Source organism: Cibotium barometz, chromosome 7, assembly GCF_041138505.1.
Source record: "Cibotium barometz isolate CiBa-2024 chromosome 7, ASM4113850v1, whole genome shotgun sequence".
In the NCBI taxonomy this organism is placed as follows: Eukaryota; Viridiplantae; Streptophyta; class Polypodiopsida; order Cyatheales; family Cibotiaceae; genus Cibotium; species Cibotium barometz.
In genome coordinates this window covers 55672922-55692775 of record NC_141052.1, presented here as the reverse complement: position 1 = coordinate 55692775, position 19854 = coordinate 55672922, and the positions used below count along the sequence as shown (strand labels likewise).

Below are 19854 nucleotides of genomic sequence, written 5' to 3'. Positions count from 1 at the left end.
ACTCCACCTATGGTATCTTAAGTGAAATGTAATTATAACTAGATGCCCACCATGAGTAAGACCTATGGGCACTTGAAATGTAATTATAACTAGATGTCCACCATGAGTAAGACCTACGGGCACTTGGATGGTCATCATAAACAGCTTTGTAATAAGCAATAACTAGAGCTAGCATTGGCGTCATAGTAGCCATGGATATTTTGTTGAGGGAGGGGTGTTAGACATCTCTTAGAAATACACCAAAAGATCATGTGACATTGGGGATACGAGCATCCTGTGAATAGGTTTATAGTCAACTTGGTGTGAACATTCTAGGTGTGAACAACCTCTTAGTTAGAGTCAAAAGATAGGGCCCTAGTGCCTATAAAAGCATGTAGTTGGATGGATTCATTGTATAAGTGAATATCATTTGAGTTGTGCAGTCTTGCTTTCCCTGGTGTGCTCAAGCTTCTCTTTCTCACTCTCTTTCCATCTCCATGGGTACCATGTGATTTCCAACTAATGTCAGCAAATGACAAATTATGCTCACCTGTTTTGGACCACCATGATCAACATGTCGAATCGTTAAGAGATGTTTTCCCCTTTGTCCAAGCAAATTTGAGCAATCCAGTTTTATAATACACGAATCTTGTATGCTTTTGTAATACAACCCTGATAGCTCGACGATCACACTCTACCTCATCTGCACCATCATCGCCAGTGATTGTTGCTAATAAGCAATCCACACGACATATAGGCATGGCCACTATGTGGGCTTTTCCCATGCTATCTTGCATATGTACTGTATGCCCCCATGTAGGCTTTTCTTCCCACGCTATACTACATATTGCATGCTCCCATGTCAGTGAGACGATTACATCTTGTCTAGTAGATTAGGAAGCACCAAAGCCACCCAAATGCAACATTTACTTGTGCGACGATACTCTACATATGAACTACCTTCAAGTGTAATGTTCGTTCGTTCACCTCCTTTGCAAATGGACTCTCAACCGTAATGTGAAAAAGCGGCCACATATGCCCGGAATTTGAAGAAGCTAGGTGTGAAAAATGTCCACATGCCAAAGAACATTCGCGCATGAACGCCCTGTGTGAAAGGCCAAGCCTGCATCTCAACTGCAACACGACTCTGGCGTACAAAAGTAAGCATAGCCTGGCTTGGGTCTCTGGTCGGTCCACACACACAACATCATCCTCGTTAGCTTGGCTCGGTTCTCTGACCGGTCCACACACAGAACATCAGCCTCGCAAGCCCTCGTAGCCACCTTGAAGCCTGCCCAGAGCATCTAATTTTAAGCCTTCTTGCATGATGACCACATGACTACATGACTCTGATGAGTGAATGATAGAATATGGGACCAAGGGTACCTATTTATAGTGGACTAGGTAGTCAACCTTAGCCAACTAATAACTTGATGACTAGATCAAGTTGTGTCCACACAAGTCCGCCCATGAATTTGCCCACACAAATACAAGCTTGTGTCCACATGTCCAAGCTAATTTGCCAATGTCAAGTAGACATCATGCTCCTCTCGAAGGAGCTCACGACATGGAGATGCCCGTCACACATCCCAACACACTAAATTCCAACATATGACTCTTAATCTTGCTCATTCATGTAGGGGATTATACAAATTGCTCTCTCTCTCTCTCTCTCTCTCTCTCTCTCTCTCTCTCATGATAGATTGCCACCACGAATAGCATGAGAAGCAAGCTACACAAGATAAAAAGCTCATTATAGAGTAAAATACTAAGCTTGGGGTGGATGCTAGGAATGAGATGCCTTCCATTCACCTTCTTAGTGATACATCTATTGATCCACTTGAATGAGGATTTCCTTTAACAGCAAAACCTTACCAAATGGGTAAGAGAAGGTGGTTTTAAGTATGCCCACTACACATCAATAATTTTGATACTACTTATAAGCTTACTTTGAGACATCGTGGGACACCTGCATAAGTGTGAGAGCCAACACCACATTATGTTATCCATAGCATTGTTGCCTTTTGACTCAACTCCCACAACTTACGATGTGAAACTAGGCGATGAAGTGGGGGGTTAGAGTCCCAATGAATGTATACACGTTGTCCTCTTTTTGTATAGGAAACAAAGCAACATGCTTTCTTGGAATGCTTTGCCTATGCTACCATTCACACATGTTTTCTCAATTATTTGAGGAAGAACATAACATTCACACATTCCTCTTACAAAAGGGGAATAGCATTGTCTTTATTAAAGAGATAGTCCATCATCAACAGACACGTTCTCCTGTACATGCATGGCATGCCTTCTTTTGTATAGGTCTCATTGGCTGTATTCGAGTTGCTCTCAAGTAGACGATAAACAAGGTCTATCTATCTGTCTATTCTATATCCCCCTGCCTCTCTCTCTCTCTCTCTCTCTCTCTCTCTCTCTCTCTCTCTCTCTCTCTCGCATGGACACCAGTTGGAAGCACACATAACAACAGATCATGGGGCAAGGTTTGCACATGCTCTGGGGAGGGGGGACTGTTCCATCATTGTCTACGTCAACCCTACAAGGAGAGACTCTCTCTCTCTCTCTCTCTCTCTCTCTCTAACTCTCTCTCTGTAAGAGAAGATATACTACCAAAAAAATTACTTTACAAATGGCCACATGGCCGCCATGTGATGTACTAGCTTTCCCTTACTAAATTACTCTCCGAACCATAGGTGTAGCTTGGAGTACCCTCATCCAATATATAACTGTGTCATTCTCCATTAAATGAGCTGACCGCAAGGAGGAGACTTGCCACAATAGTAGCCCTTTTATACAACCTAAGTGAGTTGTAATACCAACTTTTGCATCAAATATGAAGGCATTCCTAGTTGACCACATATGCCACAAACTTGTCCACCTAAAAAAATGAAAGACAACTGAATGTTCTGGGTTATTCGGTCCATTCGGAATCTTACCCAAAATCCAGTCTTTAACCTTTACGGGCCTATCTGTCAATATGCGAGTAAGGAAATCCCACCTCTCTCTCTCTCTCTCTCTCTCTCTCTCTCTCTCTCTCTCTCTCTCTCTCTCTCTCTCTCTGCCTGCATGTGTGTGTGTATGCGAGCATGCACCGCATGCTTGGCAAGTGGAGGAGAGGAGTAGTTACAAGATGTGGTCGAGGGGTAAAGGGTGTAGGCAGACGGGCAGGCTAGCAATGATATAACCCAAATCATGACTTTCAATAGTTGGAGTGAATATGTAACACTCACGCCTTTCACTGACTTAATATTTACTCACAACATTAGGAACTAGTGATAGGGCAATTAATTAATTGGTCATGGTCTTAGAAAGGAAAGTCTTTTCACACACATATAAATCACAAGTAATGGGCCCAATTCTTGCCAAGTGTATAGGAGGTTGGTAAGAAAAAGCTGGAGTTCATAGCTAAAGTAAGAAGGCAAGAGACCCATGAATTTCATCTTCTACTTCTTATGTTTTGCATCACCTTTTCAATGAAAAGAGTCACCACAACCTTCGAATGACACGTAAAAAATAAAGCCTTTTTCTAGGTTCACTTTTCTAAAGGTCTTTTCACATTTACAATTTTCAGTGGGCATTTATACACTTGCCATGGAACAAGGAAAGGCAAAAATGCCCATACACGATAGTGGCCAAGAAATTATTTTATTAATTGCTTTTACCATGGATTGAAGAGAAATTGTAATTTTGATCTAGCATTTTCATCCATTTATAACTAGAGCTTGAATTTTTCAAGGAAGATTTTTTTCTCTTTCTAGGAAAGCTTTTTCGAAGATTGAACAAGTTCTGGTACATGTTCTTGTCTGTTCGTGAACCTTTTTTTTTTGGGGGGGGGGGGGTGGTTGATGGCATATCCGAGCGTGAAAAGGAGTTCAACTTTGTGTAGAACAAGTTCCTTTGATTTGGATGACTACTAATGGGGTCATTGGTAGCCTATTACTAGGACCATTCAGTCTACTAGTAAGGATAATTGGCTTGTTGGTTTCCACCACCACCACTACCATCATTCTCAGCCATCATCATGTTTGTGCCTGCAATCAAGCTTCATCACTACCACTATAACGTCCGGCCTTCATGGGTCTCGCGATTGCACACCACCTCCCACATGCACAGGACTACTAGTGTCTGTGGCAGTGCAACAAGCAGGACCACTTGTGTGTATGGCAGTGCAACAAGCAGCTCATCTAATGAGCCGGATCCGAACATGGCCATGTCAAAGTCGGATTTGGAGACTTGCCAGTGGATACGGCCTTCTTCTAACAAGGCCTCAAATCCCAGTGTGAATGAGAGTGCGCCCTCTCCTGCTTCTGCTTCTTACGACTGCTGCTTTTCTTCAGATGGGTCTGCCGCTCAACCCTCAAATGGGTCTGTTCGCTCCCTTCACAGTTCTGCATCCAAGCACTCAAGCGTCCTGCTGAATGCCCTCCCTTCACCACGCCTTTTGGATGCTAATTACACCCCTCCATGGACAGAGCGAGCTGAAAATAGCATCGAGCGAGTAAGACACTCTTGTTTGCATTGCTATTTAACTGTGTTTAAACCTATTTTGCACACTGCTTGATTGCCTTTCCGTCTTGCAGGCCATATTTGACTTCCGGTTCCTATCTCTTTTGGCAGTTGCTGGATCTTTGGCTGGATCATTCCTCTGTTTTTTAAAGGTAATTCACTCGTTTTACAGCTAAGATGAATGCTTAGTTCAACCCATTTGAAGCTTTTACCGCCCATTTGCCACTCTTAGGCAATCTCGGCCGTCTACCACACGTCCCAACTGCCCATGTCGCAGAAGTCTGTGTTTTAACACCCTCAAATCCTCATGTGCTCTTCTATAACATTATAAGAGTCAATGAGACCACGCAGAGTGGTATGTGTAAGAAAATATACAATTAGAGTAGCGATAAGAAAATATAAGGCGAAATTAACGAAACGAGTGTTGAAAATAAGGGGTAAAAGCATTTGTAGATGCATGTAATTCTATTAGAGACCTAGAGTGTGTGCATCATGAATGAGGGGTATCTCGTGGATATAGCCATGCATTCACTGGGCCTGCATCATGTAATGTCATTGGACATGACACAGGCAACATACAAGAAACAGTGTGCAACTTCAGTCTAAAGTACCATAGGTGCACTGGTCCAGCTTATGGAGAAGAGAGAAAACCCTTTCTTGACTTGCATGTGGAGATATCATGGCCAAACTAACAGAGGATCATTGGAGTCCACTATTGCTAAAGTTAAAAGAGCAAACGCAAGTCCAGGATTACTATAAAAAGAGCCTAGAGCGTACTATTATTATGATGTGAGTTATATCTCAGCATGGATGGATGCCCGAGATTGCTTATGGGCTCCCCTGTTGGTGTTTTGTCAGTTTTTGCTGTATTTGATGCTTGCTCATGGGCTCCCCTGTCGGTGTTTGGTCAGTTCTTGCTGTATTTGACTGTTTTGGGCAAGTTTTCACCATTTTTTATGGTTTTGAGCAGTTCTGATTGGACTTGACCAGGGTGGATGAGTCCGCCAGGAGTTTACTAGTTTGACCATGTTGACCAGGGTTTGACTAGAGACCAGATTTAGGTGTACCGTGGCTGTACAAGTGGTCCCTCTAGGAGTCATCAATCTCTCTTGGAGCTCTTCACCTTGAAAATGAAGAGGCCCAATCATCTCTGATGAGGGTATTGGATGGACTGTGATAGAGGCTGGCCAAAATACACTTGTGGTGTAAGCGATGATTTTCCCTGGATTTCATAATAAAATGTTGTTCTGTGTCTTGATCTCTCCTATCTTGCATAATTGGCAGATGCTGCAAGCTTCCGTGGCTGTGGAGCCCCATATAGCCATGTTTTTCTTTGAGACGACAAGAGTGGGCTCTGATCTGACCAATGGTGATCCTTATGGCATGTACTTTTTGCAAACACCTCACGATTCGGTCTCTGAATGAAAACATCACTCCTCTGCAAAATGCATCCACAGCATATGTTTCTTCTTATCATGGCAAATTGGTCTTTCAGAGACAAAAGTGCTACTAGAACCTGCAATATCAAGGATGAGAACAAAGAGGGTGGGCTGAGAACCTATATATATGGGCGAGTTGCATGGTTTGAAGTATGCTCATGAAGCTAGAATTATGAGTTTCTTTAACCCATGCTCCAGTCATAGTTTTCTTCATCTGCATCTCTCCATGTTTTGTTGCATTTTGTAAATGACACTACAACTCTTCTTAATTGACCCACAATTGGAATTTTATCTAGGATGTGATGGCACCATACATTCCTTTCATAAGAGATTGATGGTGGCAAACGCTTGATTACGGGGTGATCAAGGGTGAAGCAACCACACCACCCTTGCAATTCCTTCAATTGCTGTAAAGACTCTCTTTGATGAACCGCAGCAGAAACTTCCTTGTTTCGTGATCGTGGCCTAGGAGAACCGTTGGCAGGAAACTCCCACCGTACGGTGAGCTCTGGTATGCATTATGCACACTTAGGGTTCCGGGTCTTGTGGATTATGCATGGAGAGACGTCGTTGACGTTTTTGATGAATTCCTTCATAGAGTCCCTCCCGACCGAATTCTCTGATAGTTTTTGCTCTCCTTTACACTGGCTCGGCATCTGGTCTACTCCAGTATTGAGTTCTTCCTCTATGCCTTGTGAGCCCCACGTGTGTGCCACCTCCTCATGGGCTCCTGGTGACCGGCCAAGAGCTCATGTGCTCTAACAGTTGACCTTGTTCTCTTTGGCTCGGACTGATCTCTTGCTGATCCAAGATCTCCATGGGATTTTCTCATTGTCCCTCTGAAGTGTTGCATGCATGTGCCGAAGGGCCCTCTCTTGATGCGCAACCTCCCATTTCTCTGCCTTCGCCAGGAAAAGAGCTACCGCTCCATGCCCTGGGTGAAGCCCAATCTGAGTGATCTTACCAAGGACCGCACCATGTGTTCTTTGTGTCTTTATCTCATGTCCTGGTCTATTCTTGATAAATTCAAGTGTAGAAGCACAGACCTCAGCCCTAGTGTGATCAACCACATTCGGCATGTAATCATGTCACATGCAGAAGCTTTGGGAGTCTTCTTTCAGACCTAAGCACTGCATAGGAACACTTGCTGCAAGGAAAAGCAACATAGAGAAAGAAAGAAAGAAAGAAAGATTTTATTAACGTCTTCCAAAAGACCGAACTCGGCCTATGAGACAAATCGGAGTACCTGTATAGTGCAAAAAGGTACATGATTTCTAGCAATACTCTCTATTGCAAATTTGAAGTGTTTATCTTCTGTTCCGGGTCCCCTTTCAGTTACAGACAGCAGTCCACAGATGAGGTCGGCAGCGTTTATAAGTATTTTGGTGTCCTCTGAACTGGCTGACAGCAAGTCAGCTAGTTAATGGGCAGAATTGGGGCCTATATAAGGCGTATCCAAGCTTTCATTCAGTCATCTTGACTCTCTACAGGGGTTGGGTCACAGTAGCATATGTAGGATAGGGTTGCTACCTTTTTGGGGCATGCCTATGGTACAGCGGGAAGCCACCAAATACAGATAGACAGCACATTGAGCCGGAACGGCCAGCCCCCGTAGGAACTTCTTTATTACGTAGAAGCTTTTACAAAGACCGAGGGTGTGGACAGCACCAGATTTTCCACAGATGTTCAGGATAGCCTTCCACAAAGCATACACGAGACTTTGACCAAGCTCTCCTTACAAAAACAAGGCCAAGTCGGTGCCCCAAATCAGTCTCAAACAGTCTTCAAATCAGACCCAAAACAGCCCACTGTTGAGAGCTTGTTCTGGGCACAAGAGATTGAAACAAACTGTAAAATCAGCTCGTACAAACTGCCATAAAGAGTAGCCAGCTGAGAGAACTTCACAGCTTGCTGTCGCCATGTAGGTGTCGATCAGCAGAGAACCGTCAGCTTGGAGAGCAGCCTGCAGGGAGCAAATCTTGGCCAATAAAACGAGGACACACTGTACGGTCAGCCTGTGGGCGACCAGCAAAGATAAAACACATCACTACAGACGACCTGCAATATAACAGGGGAAGAGAGAGAGATGATAGTAGCTGTATGACCAGCTTCTGTAGGTGACCAGTAAAAAAGGGAAGAGATGGTATTTTGATTAGCTTCTGTAGGTGACCAGTAAAAAAGGGAAGAGATGGTATCTTGATTGGAGACCTTGAAGGAGACGTGGGCTCAAGTGTAAAACATAAGATAAGAATGAGTCACAGGTATAGATATCTTGGTGCTCCATAAATATTTCTGCGATAGATAGTTTTACCTCCTTGCCTTTCACGATTCAGCCCTTGCCTCTTAAGATGAAGTCGACCAGCCTAATATAATCCCCCAAGCTTTTCCTTTTTGGCCAAAAGAGGCCTTCCTTGCAAAATATCGAAGCTTGTGCTTTGTTTAGCCAATCACTCCATAAATGACCAAACTTGCCATCTTTAGTGTCCAGACTATAAAAATATCTCATAAAAGGTGGGCGCCTGGCTTTTATTGACTTTTTGGGCGACAAACTGTCCTGCATGTCCATAAAACAAATGTCTGGCCAAACTTAAATAATGTTTGAACACATTGACTTATAAATCATATAAGTCACATAACTGATTAAAATCCCATGAAGCTCATGCTTTGAGACCATCTTTCAGGTCTATCCATGCCAGTGAATGCTTCAGCTTACTCCTTCTGTGGAAAACCCCCGTTCTCACCTTGGTTCTGTTCTGTGTGGGCTTCCCCCAAAATATTGATCAAAGTTGGTGAAGGGACCAAATGGTGTGTCCAACTGGGCTTCTTTTGGACCTTTTGCTTGGGCCTATGAATGCCCTAAATCTACTGTTTATCTGCTGTTCTTCATGGATTAGCCTTGGCTTAGGCATGTCCATGTGCATGCACATGACAAATCATCCACATCCATAGGCTCCCTAGTCTTGTTGATGAGAATGACAGAGTGTGCAATCCGTTTTACTAGGGAAGCCCTTAGAGAGTGCTTTACGGATGATTTAGCTAAGTCTGGGAGAATTGTATTCTAGCAGCAAGAAAATCTTATGTGTGTCTTACCTTTATGAAGCTTCTTATTGTCTCTCTCATAATGGCTGTCATGATTTTTGTATCAGCCTGTTATGTGTTTTTTTTTTGAAAATTGGCATTATTATTATTATCACTTTTCTTGATATCATTATGATACACTCTCTTCATAGGAGTAGGTCTTGTAGCTTCAGTAAGTTTTCACATGTAGGGTGATGCCATAATGTTAAGTTGGCTTTCTTGAATCAGGGATGCGTGTTTATTATGGAGTCATATGGGGCTTTTTTCATGATGTGCTTAAAAGGTGCACATAACGGCAAGATGGTACTTCGGCTTGTGGAAGCAGTTGGTGAGTGCAAAGCTTGTGGATGTTGAAATGTAATTTTGTTTGACAATCAATTTATTGAGAGTAGTGGCTCAATGCCGCTTCCTATGGAGAGACTCTACCTTGCGGCTTGGTTATATATGTATTTCGTGTGACAAGGCTTGTTGCTGCTCAAAAGATGTCACATGCACCTTGCATTGGAGTGTTATGTGACACACTGGCTCTACCTCTACATTAGTGCAACATTTCTATAGTAGGAATACCCTTTTTAGGAATATTTTGTCGTATGCCTTGGCCCCATTGTGAGCCCCCAGTTCGGGACATGTCAAGCACGAGTTACATAGGTGAGTCTCCAAAGCCATAGAGCGTTTGCATGTGTCAGTCTTCTTACCCACTTGGAAAATTCATCAGATAGGTTCATGTAGAGGTCAACCCTAGCATTAGCTACTGTATTAGCAAGCATCTTAGGGACATATGCACATGGGCCAGCCCATAAAGCACCCCATCATGGGGGCTGCCTTGCATGTGGGTCTAAGGACCCTATGCCACCTTTCCTAGGCATGTCAGCTAGCACATTCAGCAGGACGGCCATCATTTAGGCAAGCATGGAGAGCAAAGGCAGCCAGCCAGTTGGCAGCCTTTAGATGCCTCCAATTTGCAGTCGGCCAGTATTAAAAGGCTGCAATCATCAGTTGGCCAGCATAGCATGCCTACATGCATTAGTTGGCCAGCATAAAGTCTTGCGAAAGCATACAGTCGGGTAGTGCTCCAGTCGGCCAGCATCAAAGGACAACATGGGTATTATGCGCAGCATTTAATGCTAGCAAATCAGCATTTTCTTGTCCCATAAAACAGGCCGACAGCATATGAGCCAGCGCCTTGCGCATACATTCAGCATGCAACATTTTATTGTGCTATTGTTGCAAGGCCTCTGCGTAGAACCTCTTCAGCATTCAGCCAACTTTTGTGCATCCCTCAGTTTTGGGTTTGCATAGTGGTCATCAAAGAGTTATTCAAGGGATCTTGGACAGCTTATGGTTCAGCCTGCATTCGGTCTGCTTCGTCCTTGCGTTGGGCAGTCCTCACTCATCTTTTACTCTCATTGTACAAAGTTCTCTAAAGAAATACAAGCAAATACTCTTGAAGTCCCTCCACCACCCCAACCACCGCCGTCATGCGAGCTTAACCAAATTTTAGTAAGTATGATGGTAAGTGTGATCATGGTGTAGTTATGCAATCCATTCATCAATTTGTAGCATATTTTCCTTTGGCTAAGCTTTCAAATCCTCAAGACCGAGTTCACGTGGCGGCACCTCACCTCTTCGGCAAAGCGGTTACCTGGTGGCAGCATTGGTCGAGTCTACATATAGACCTGATCACAAGGGCTTCTCAGTATGTATGGGAGACCTTCGTGTCCGACCTCAAAAAACGGTTTCTACCTCCCCAATATATGACCAACCTTGAGGATGAGTTCTACCAACTCTCCCAAAATGGGTCTCCCATACTGACATACTCTAATAGAGTTATCACATCAGCACATCAGCTAGGTATATTTGAGGAGGATAAATTGAAACAGTTCATTAGAGGTTTGGATACTAACATTAGGTTTACCGTACGCAATTTTGAGTCACAGTTGCTCTCACTCTCGCTCAGAATTCGGAAATGTTGTTGAACGGAGGTAAGCCCAATCAGATCCAGGCTAGATCCAAACCCCAACAATAGTCATCCACCACCCAACAGTCATCATCCCAAGGGGGAAGGGAGCTCCAAATAGCAAAGATAACAAGAAGGATTCCAAGTGTTGGGGTAAAGGCATTATGCCCACCCTTATAGTGTGTACAAGCCCATAAGTTATAGTACATAGTACACTTAGTACTTTTAATGTACTAAGTGCACACTGTGTACTAGTGCAAATATACATGTGTGATAGGGGAGTCACACACTCACTTGATGAGTTGACTTATCCCCACAACTCTCTCTCTCTCTCTCTCCCTTCTTCTCTCTGTGTATGTCTCCCACATGAAACCCTAATTCTCTCCCATCAACTGGTATCAGAGCCTGCTAGACTGCCTGGACTTGCCCGCCTTCGAGCTACTGTGGATGGACCTGTGTTCACCTTCGAAAGCTGCTTTGGATGGACTTGCTTGTGTTTTCTTGTGAAATCCTGCCTGTCGTTGCACAGTGGGCCGGACAACCTGGGAGAGCTTGTTGTCGTACAGCTGTGGGTGAAGCGAAGGGTAGGGTTTTACGTCACACGAGCCGGCAGAGCTGTGAAGCGCTTGAAAGCGCATGAGCTGGAAATCGTGCGCTTTCAAGCGCATGAGCTTGAAAGCGCATGAGCTTGAAATCGTGCGCGTGTGTGCGCTTACAGGTTTGACTCCAACGCGGCCGGCACAAAAGTCATTGCCGTCGACCATCAGCCGGGAGGAGTAGCCGGGACAGCCGTGGGGCAGCTTCAACAGCCGTGAGACGCCGACTCGATAGCACAACTCAGTCCCCTACGAAGCTTCGAAAAAGTCACCTGCCGTGTATTCGCCACGCTCACGTCGACTAGTTCGCTTGCCCATCGCCGACATAAACTCGACGTCGTCTTCTTTTGTGCGCAAAGGCGGCTGCAGCGAACCTGTGTGCAGAACTGGTCGCCTTCAGCAAAACATCCCGTCGTTGTCCCCTCCAGCACCATATGTAGATAGGTGAATCAACTTACGCTTCTGTGTATAGAAGCTCCAACCAGCTGCAGTTCATCTGCACAATTTTTCATCAGCAGCATCAACAACGAGTCAAACTTCTGCAGCACGCCTTCATGTACGTTAATGTACCATGTATGATCAGAAATTGATCTTAAATCAAGGGGCTTTTTAAGATTTTATGCTTGTTGAGCTTGGCAAAGCAGCAGGCAAGACTTTTTTTTTTTTTTTTGGGAAAAACGATCCTTCTATTAGTTAATGAGAAAACGCCATATGGCTACAAAGCTCACCTCGCAAGGAGGGATAAAAAACACAATGAACACCTGAGCTCCCCCCCGTGGCTGGCCGCTCTCTGGGGGGGGCTACCTAGTAATACATGATGGAGGTGAGAAAAGCCAAACTGGCGGTCTATAGTGCCAAGTGACATCCTCGTCCCTCGCGGCGGTGAGGAAAGGACCAGGCTGCCAAGTGCGGAGGAAAGCCTTGCGGCGCCCTCTCATGCGATCCGAGTCGCCCTGGAGTTTCCCCCAGTGTCCTCTCAAGGTGTGAATGATGTCCACCCAGAGGGCCTGTATGACCTCCGCCGGTGGGGTCGCCTGGTGGTCAATGGCCTCCCTGCATCGGGCTCTCCATATGTGCCAAGCCGTCATGCTGCTGATCATCTCCCATCTCTGCCCGACCCCCTCCTGAGAGGCTGCCGAAGAGAAGTCTGGTGTCGGAACCACCGCCATCGCCCTGTCAGAGACCTGGATGGTCACACTGCCAGGGACGTCCTCATATCCAAGTGCAGGGCCGCTGTCCGTGGCCCAAGCCACCGCACCCCACGTCACCAACATCTCACCTGGTGAGCCTGCAAAAACCATCCTGAGAGCGCGCTGCCAGACCTGCTGTGCCTGTGGGCAATCCCATAAGCAGTGCCGCTGTGACTCCTGTGCATGGCCGCACCGAGGGCAGGACGCTGGGTGTCTGCCAAAAGCTAGCCAAGCCCCCACAGCCAATCCTCTATGCGCTGTGAGCCAGAGAAAAAGCGTCACCTTCCGGGGCTGGAAACTGGCCCAAAGGCGCTGCCAGAAGTCCCTAAGAAAGGTAAGAGAGAGCCCCTGTCGCCGCCAATGCTCGGCCGCTGCCGGGGTGCTCGCTATCCTGTGTCTCTGAATCCGCCGCCCCAGCCTCGCTGTGTACTGAAAGAAGGGGATGGCAGGGCTGGTAGGGGCCGAGTAGGGATCTCGCCAAAACCACTCACCTGGATCCCACTGGAGGCGAATAAGAGGCCTGCTGTCCCACGCCCATAATCTCCAGGAGCAGTCCTCCCCTATCGAGGCCGGTGAGGGGTCTACATACCACTGCCTCTGATGAAAGCCGACCACCCGTACCCTCTGAAGAATACAACCCTGGAGCCCATCCAAATCCAGTCGTGTCCTCTGGAGCTGGCCACCCTCTCCCACCTCGAAAGTGAGTGGGGAGACGCTCTCCGCTGTGCCGCAGACCGCTAGAAGGATCTCATGCCGAGTAAAGACACCCATCCACTGTGGAGGTGGAGGGTCCTGTACTGGGGTCCGCCACTCCCGGGGGATGGCCGCCTCAATGTCCTGTCTCAGCAACTCTCTGCCCCTCATCCCACTGAGCCTCCTCTCCTGAACCTCTGGAGGCAACTGCTGAAAACATATCCAGTCGTCTAGGGACTGGGCCGGGCCGGAGCTCAACGGGCCCCACGACACGTGAGACCGCGAGCCAACCATATGGCCACTGGGAAGTCGAATCAAGGGGTTCCAGATCAATGGCTGCCGCAAGCGTTCCTCATCGGTGCCCGGGGGAGTCTGGAAAAGGGACGGCCTCAGATGCGCCCAGGCCCTCAGAAGGCTGGCTGCAAAACGCTCCTCGAAGCCAAGGCCCACTCCTCTGGATCGCTGCTCCGTAAAGATCCACCTGATGCTGGGGGTCCAGGGGCCGCTAAGAGAAGGAGTGCGGCTGAGCATCCTGGAAACAAGAAACTCCTTCCACGGCTCAGCGCCTGGCAGGAGACCACGAACTACCAACTTGCCAAGCAAAGCACGACTTTGGCAAATAGGATCTACAATGCCCAGGCCGCCTCTCTCCCTCGGCTGAGTGATCACAGCCCATGCCACCTTGGCCCTGGCGGGTCGCCCGTCGCCTCCGGACCAAAGAAAGTTCCTGATGAGCCTCTGCACCTGGCCAATGCACGCCCGAGAGAAGGCCCAGCAAGAAGTGATGTACCACATGGTAGCGAGCAGAACCTGGTTGGCCACAACTACTCGGCCAGCCAGAGATAAACGAGCGGTACTCCAATACAGAAGCTTCTTCCGAATACTCAGAAGAAGGGGGGCTATCTGCTGCTCCGGAGATATATCAATGCCCACATAGCATCCCAAATAACGCACTGTAGTGCCGGGGGGCAGCCACTGAAAACCATCAACTGGCCTCCAAGTCGGGGGGGGCATAGAACTGACCCACAGCCCACACGACTTGTGCTAGTTGATCAAAGCGCCCGAAGCTCTGCAAAACCTGTCCATGGCTGAGGCGAAGCGGCGGAGGTTCTCCTCACCTCCCTGAAGATAGACAGCAGTGTCGTCCGCAAACTCCGAGTCTAGGAGCTCCTCCGAGGTGCGGATGGGAAGCTGGAGGCCCCTCAAACCTGTGTCCTGTGCCGTCAAGAAGGTGCTCATGGCCTCCGCCACAAAAAGAAAAAGAAAGGGCGCCAAGGGGCACCCCTGCCGCACCGAGCGCGAGAGCTGGAACCTCTCTCCGCACACGCCCTGTATCAGCACCTGGCTATGAGCCGAAGTGTAGAGTGCAGAGACCCCACGAATCCACTGAGGGGGGAAGCCCATCCTCTCCATAGTGCCTTCCAGAAAGGCCCAGTCCACCCGATCATATGCCTTCTCAAAGTCGAGAAGGAGCACCGCCAGATCCTCCTGTCGAAATCTAGCCAAAGCCGTAGCCTCCCAGAAAGAGAAAATGTTATCCAGAATGCTCCTATCCTGGATGAAGCCTGTCTGCGTGGAGTGGATGATGTCCGGAAGGTGAGGCTGAAGCCGCCTGCTGATCGCCTTAGCTAGGACCTTGTAGGCCGTGCCTAGCAGGGTGATCGGTCTCCACTGTCTAATCTCCAGTTTGTCTCCTCCCTCTTTGGGGATCAAGTGGATCAACCCCTCTGCCATGCTGTCCGGCATGACTCCCGTCTCCATAATCTCCTGGAGTGCCAATCTGAAGCCCCTATGAAGGAGGCCCCAGTATCTCTGGAAGAAAGCCACTGAGAGACCGTCCTCTCCTGGGCATTTGCCCCGAGGTAATGCCGAGCCTCCTCCAGTTCCGTATCCGAGAAAGGGGAGAGAAGGGAGTGCTGCAAATGGACCGGCACAACCGGTCTCGTGAAGCTCCAGACCGCCTCCCTAGCCTCTCACACCCTGTCGTCTGCTGGCTCAGCAGAGAGAAGATCCCTGTAAAAATCTGTGGCTATCGCCCGAACCCTGGGGGGATCCACCACAACCTGGCCATCAGCCTGGCGAAGCCGCGTGAGACCCTCTCGTCTGAATCGAGGCCCATTCGCCTCAAAGAAATCCCGAGTCACTCTGTCTCCAGCCTGAGTCCAAAAAGAAGCCCGAGCATGGAATCGAAACTCCACCCGCCTCTCCTCGATGGATCTGATCTCAGTGCGGGCTGTCTCCATCTGCTCTGAGATCCAGGGGCTCAGAGGATCTCTCTCCTGGAGTCTCTGAAGGGACGCTAGACTCCTCCGTAGGCTCCTCTCCTGCTCTCTGAAGGCCTCCAGACGGTCCAAGGCAGCCAGTCTGAGCATCCGACTGATCTCCTGCAAGCCACTGGCAAGATCACTGGCTGCCGATCCTCTCCTGAACTGCAGCTCCTGCCAGACCTGCTCAACTCTGATCGCGATCTCAGGCTCCTCTATGAGGCAATCTGGAATCCGGACGCTCTGGCCCCGCTCTCCTCTCGTAGGGTCCTCAATCTGGAGAAGCACTGGGAAGTGGTCTGAAAGCGAGGATCCTGCAAGTATGCCCACGGTGCCACCTCTATCACAAGCCCACTCATCAATGTAGAACCTATCGATGCGAGAGAGGTTAACTCCTGTGGCCCGTCTATCCGAGCGCGAGAAAGAGAGACTCCCCTGCAACCTGCCGAACTCCGGGAGAGTCCACGGATCCTGGCCTCTCACCTGTAGCACAAGCTCCTCCCAGGCAGCGAGCTCTGGCCCATGAATGGTCTCCTAGCTGCCCCCCAGCCTGTCCTCTGCATCCTCCAGCATGTTGCAATCCCCTCCTAGGCACCAGTGGTCTGCCAAGGGGAGGGACTGCCTAATGGTGCTCCAGAACTCAGCTCTCCCGGATGCCCCGTTCGGGGCGTAGAAGTTGAGGAAGCCAATGCGATCTTCCCCAACCCGAAGGATGATCCACTGCGCGCGACCCTGAACCAGGGTGCCAGAGTCCACAACCTCGGAAAGAAGCTGCTCGCTGACTGAAATGCATACTCCACCCTGATTCCCCTGGGGGCCATATGCCGGGGACCAAAAAGTGTGACTCCTGCCTGGCAAGATCTTCCCGCAGGTGCGGGTACGCCCGGCATAAAGGTGGTGCTCCTGGATGAAGAGGATATCTATGGGTCCTCCAACGAGAGCCCTCTGGATCTCCTGGCGAAGTCTGCCCCGACCAATGTAGCAGCGACGTCCACCGAGACCCTGGATGTTCCATGAGAGGATCCTCATGGATGAGCTGTGGCAAGTGAAGCAGCCACCACTGGCTCACCCCTCTCAGCCGGTCCGGATGATCTGCCCTCCACTCTGTGAGTCTTGGGCGCCGGCTTGGAAGGAGAGTAGTCACTGTCTGTCCGGGTGCGGAGTCTCTCCAGAAAGAGGGTGACCTGAGTCTGTGTCCATCTCCACTCCGCCTTTGCCCTGTCCAGAGCATAGGCGTGAGACCACTCCTCTGCATATAAATATCGAAAGGTAGGCTGCACCCTCGGGGCGGCATGGAGGAGAATCAATAGCACCGCCTCAACTGATGTGTGGACCGGATCCACCCGCCAATCTCCTATCCCAAACAGGCTCATGCGGGCTGAGTGTAGTCGGGTCTGCAATAAGTCCGTGAGCCCCAAGTCACTGAAGTGGTGAGAAAACTCCAGTATCTGGTCACGAAGAACTTCCTCTACAGAGTTGCAGTCCCATGCTGTGTCTGGGGCAACGCTGAGAGGAAAGGAGAAGGCCACCATGCTGCTCACCACTGAAGGAGAACGAGAGGGATGGCACACCACGCAAACTCGCAAGGGCGCGACCAGTGTCTTGAATGGGCCAGCATCCAGCTGGAGGCACCTGAAAAAACTGTAATCCACTGGAAGCCCCATCACTCGTGGGGCCCCCCCCGGGGAGGCTGGAGAGAACTCTGTGGCGGGCGAAGCTAGGATCGCCATCTCCACCGGCCCGGAGAGGCGGTGAAACAGCCGCTGGACTGAACTCTGGCCTACCCCGCTGCGCTGCCCTGGGGCAGCGGGTGGTCTGGCGAAATATCTTGGAGAGGCCGAAGGGGGGATGGGGGAGCAGGCAAGACTTTCATGCTTTGAATCCTCAGAAATCCACTTGCAGTCAAGGTGCTTTTGCCCAATTTCTGTTCGGGACTGTTGTATGCAGTGGTGGGGACTGTAAAAGTCTGATTTTCACTCATTTGGACAGCCAGGAGAGCATTTATTGTTGTTGTACTTGCTGGTACAGATTTGGTACAACTTTGTGCAAGTTTTGGCATGGCTGTACATTGATTTGAGTGAGGAAAAGGTTCATTTTCAGCTGTTGTACTTGCCGGTACAGATTTGGTACATCATTGGTGAGCACTTAGTACTGCTGTACAGTACTTTGGAAGGGGAACAGAGCACATTTAAGGTGCTGTCCTAAATCTGCAGCAACCAGATTTTGGTGATTTTATCACATACAGTGGGAGAAAAGTTGCATTCGTGCTTCCGCAGTGGGAGATAAACTTTGGGAGAACAACTGTGAGCACTTTGTGTGCTTTGGTGCAGTGTTTGCACATCTTGCAGGGAGTCAGGCATTGACAAAGGTTGCATATTGCTATGACAACCACAGGTGAGAGCTCTTCATTGCTTCACATCAAGAAGCTTGAAGGCTCACATAATTATGACATTTGGCAAACCCAGTGCTATAATGTGTTGCTCCAGAAGAAGCAGAACAAGCCCATCAAAGAAAGGGGTGTAATGCCCGCTTCTCTTATTGCTGAAGAATGGATGAGCTGGCAAGATCTACTATCATGTTGTCTGTGTCAGACTCTTTACTTTTCAGCATTCGTGAAGAGAAGACAGCTTGGGGAATGTGGCAAAGATTGCAGGACGTGTATGCCCAGCAAAGTGCCTCAAGCAAAGTGTATTGGTTGAAGAAACTCATAGGTCTTCAAATGAAGGAAGGGGCGTCTATGGCAGCCCATCTAAATGAGTTTAATGGTGTTGTCAGCCAGGTCATCAATCAAAAGTTGGCAATGGACAATGAGTTCAAAGCCACCTTTCTCTTATGCACTTTGCCAGAGAGTTGGGACACATTCAGGACAGCCACTAGCAATTCGAATGCTATGCTGTCATATGCGAATTTGAAGTAGCAGTAAAGAAGGAAAAAATGCATCAGCGGACTGATCATCTTTCCAGGATAACTTCGGGAGAAGCACCCATTGGTATAGATGATGATATTCCTGACGCTACTCTATTCTTGGTTGAGACAGCACCAAGATGGGCAGAACCCATCATTCAAGTTTTAACGACAGGATTTGTTAACTCCATTAGTTCCACCAATGAGAAGATAATGACCATAGAGCATTGTGCTCCTTATAAGCTGAGGGTGCTCTTCTTCAAGAAGAGATGAACAGGAAGAACAATTCCGTTGGAAAGTCCAATGCAATGAATGCACGTGGGAGATCCCAGCAAAGGGGAAAAAGCCAAGAACGGGGAAGGAGCAAGTCCCGCTCCTAAAAGGACTTGGAATGCCATTATTGTGGCAAGAAGGGACACTTCAAAAAGCAATGTTACAAATGGAAAAATGATCAAAAGGAAAAGGGCAAAGGAAAAGACAAAGACAAAGATGAAGCCAAAGATGCAAAGCCAAAGGGCAAAAGTGGAGTCAAGATTGAAGAAGTCAATGTGTCACATGCAGGTGACAGTGAGGATGAAGTCCTATTCACGTCTTCACTTGATGCCCATTCACTTCTTGCAGGAGATGGTCATGGTATGCACTCATGGATCATTGATTCAGGTGCCTCCTTTCATGTCACAGGTTGCAGAGACTTGTTTGTCAGGTATACTGCTGGCAATGAAGGAGTAGTTTATTTGGGTGACAACCATGCATGCAAGATTCTTGGCAGAGGTGATGTGAGGCTTGTGTTTTCAGATGGCTCACAGCTTATGCTCCATGATGTCAGGCATGTGCCTGAGATCAAGAAGAACCTGCTTTCTACTGGACAGCTTGATGATGCTGATTATGTTACCACATTTGGTCGTGGAAAGTGGAAGATTAGTAAGGGCTCACTGGTTGTTGCCAGAGGCTCTAAGGTGGACACTCTTTACTTCATGCATGCAGGTGTTTGTCACCATGCTAATGTAAATGCAACCGAGCTGCCGGAAATCTCTGTGTGGCATAGCCGGTTGGGACACATGAGTGTCAAAGGAATGGAGCAATTGTCTCGTTTTGGTTACTTGCCTTCTCTAAAGTTCTCAAGTTTTCAATTTTGTGAGCATTGTATATATGGCAGGCAACTCCAATGCCCCCACAAGAAAGCTCTTGGACAGAAAGATGCTCAGTTAGAGCTTGTGCATACATATGTATGTG

At 48.2% G+C, this 19854-nt stretch overlaps 1 protein-coding gene across 2 annotated transcripts in view; it reads left to right on the top strand.

Moving 5' to 3' along the window:
- The first annotated feature begins 3925 nt into the window (after positions 1–3925).
- Positions 3926–19854, top strand: part of LOC147637207 (uncharacterized) — a 32040-nt gene continuing 16111 nt past the window's right edge. The window contains exons 1-4 of one of the 2 annotated variants that reach the window (XM_086800821.1): positions 3926–4283; positions 4332–4492; positions 4575–4652; positions 9246–9345. In XM_086800821.1, coding sequence (XP_086656947.1) covers positions 4016–4283; positions 4332–4492; positions 4575–4652; positions 9246–9345 — 607 coding nt within the window. In that variant the 5' untranslated portion in view covers positions 3926–4015. Of the gene's footprint in view, positions 4493–4574; positions 4653–9245; positions 9346–19854 lie in introns of both variants that reach the window. The other variant, XM_086800820.1, reaches the window with a different exon arrangement.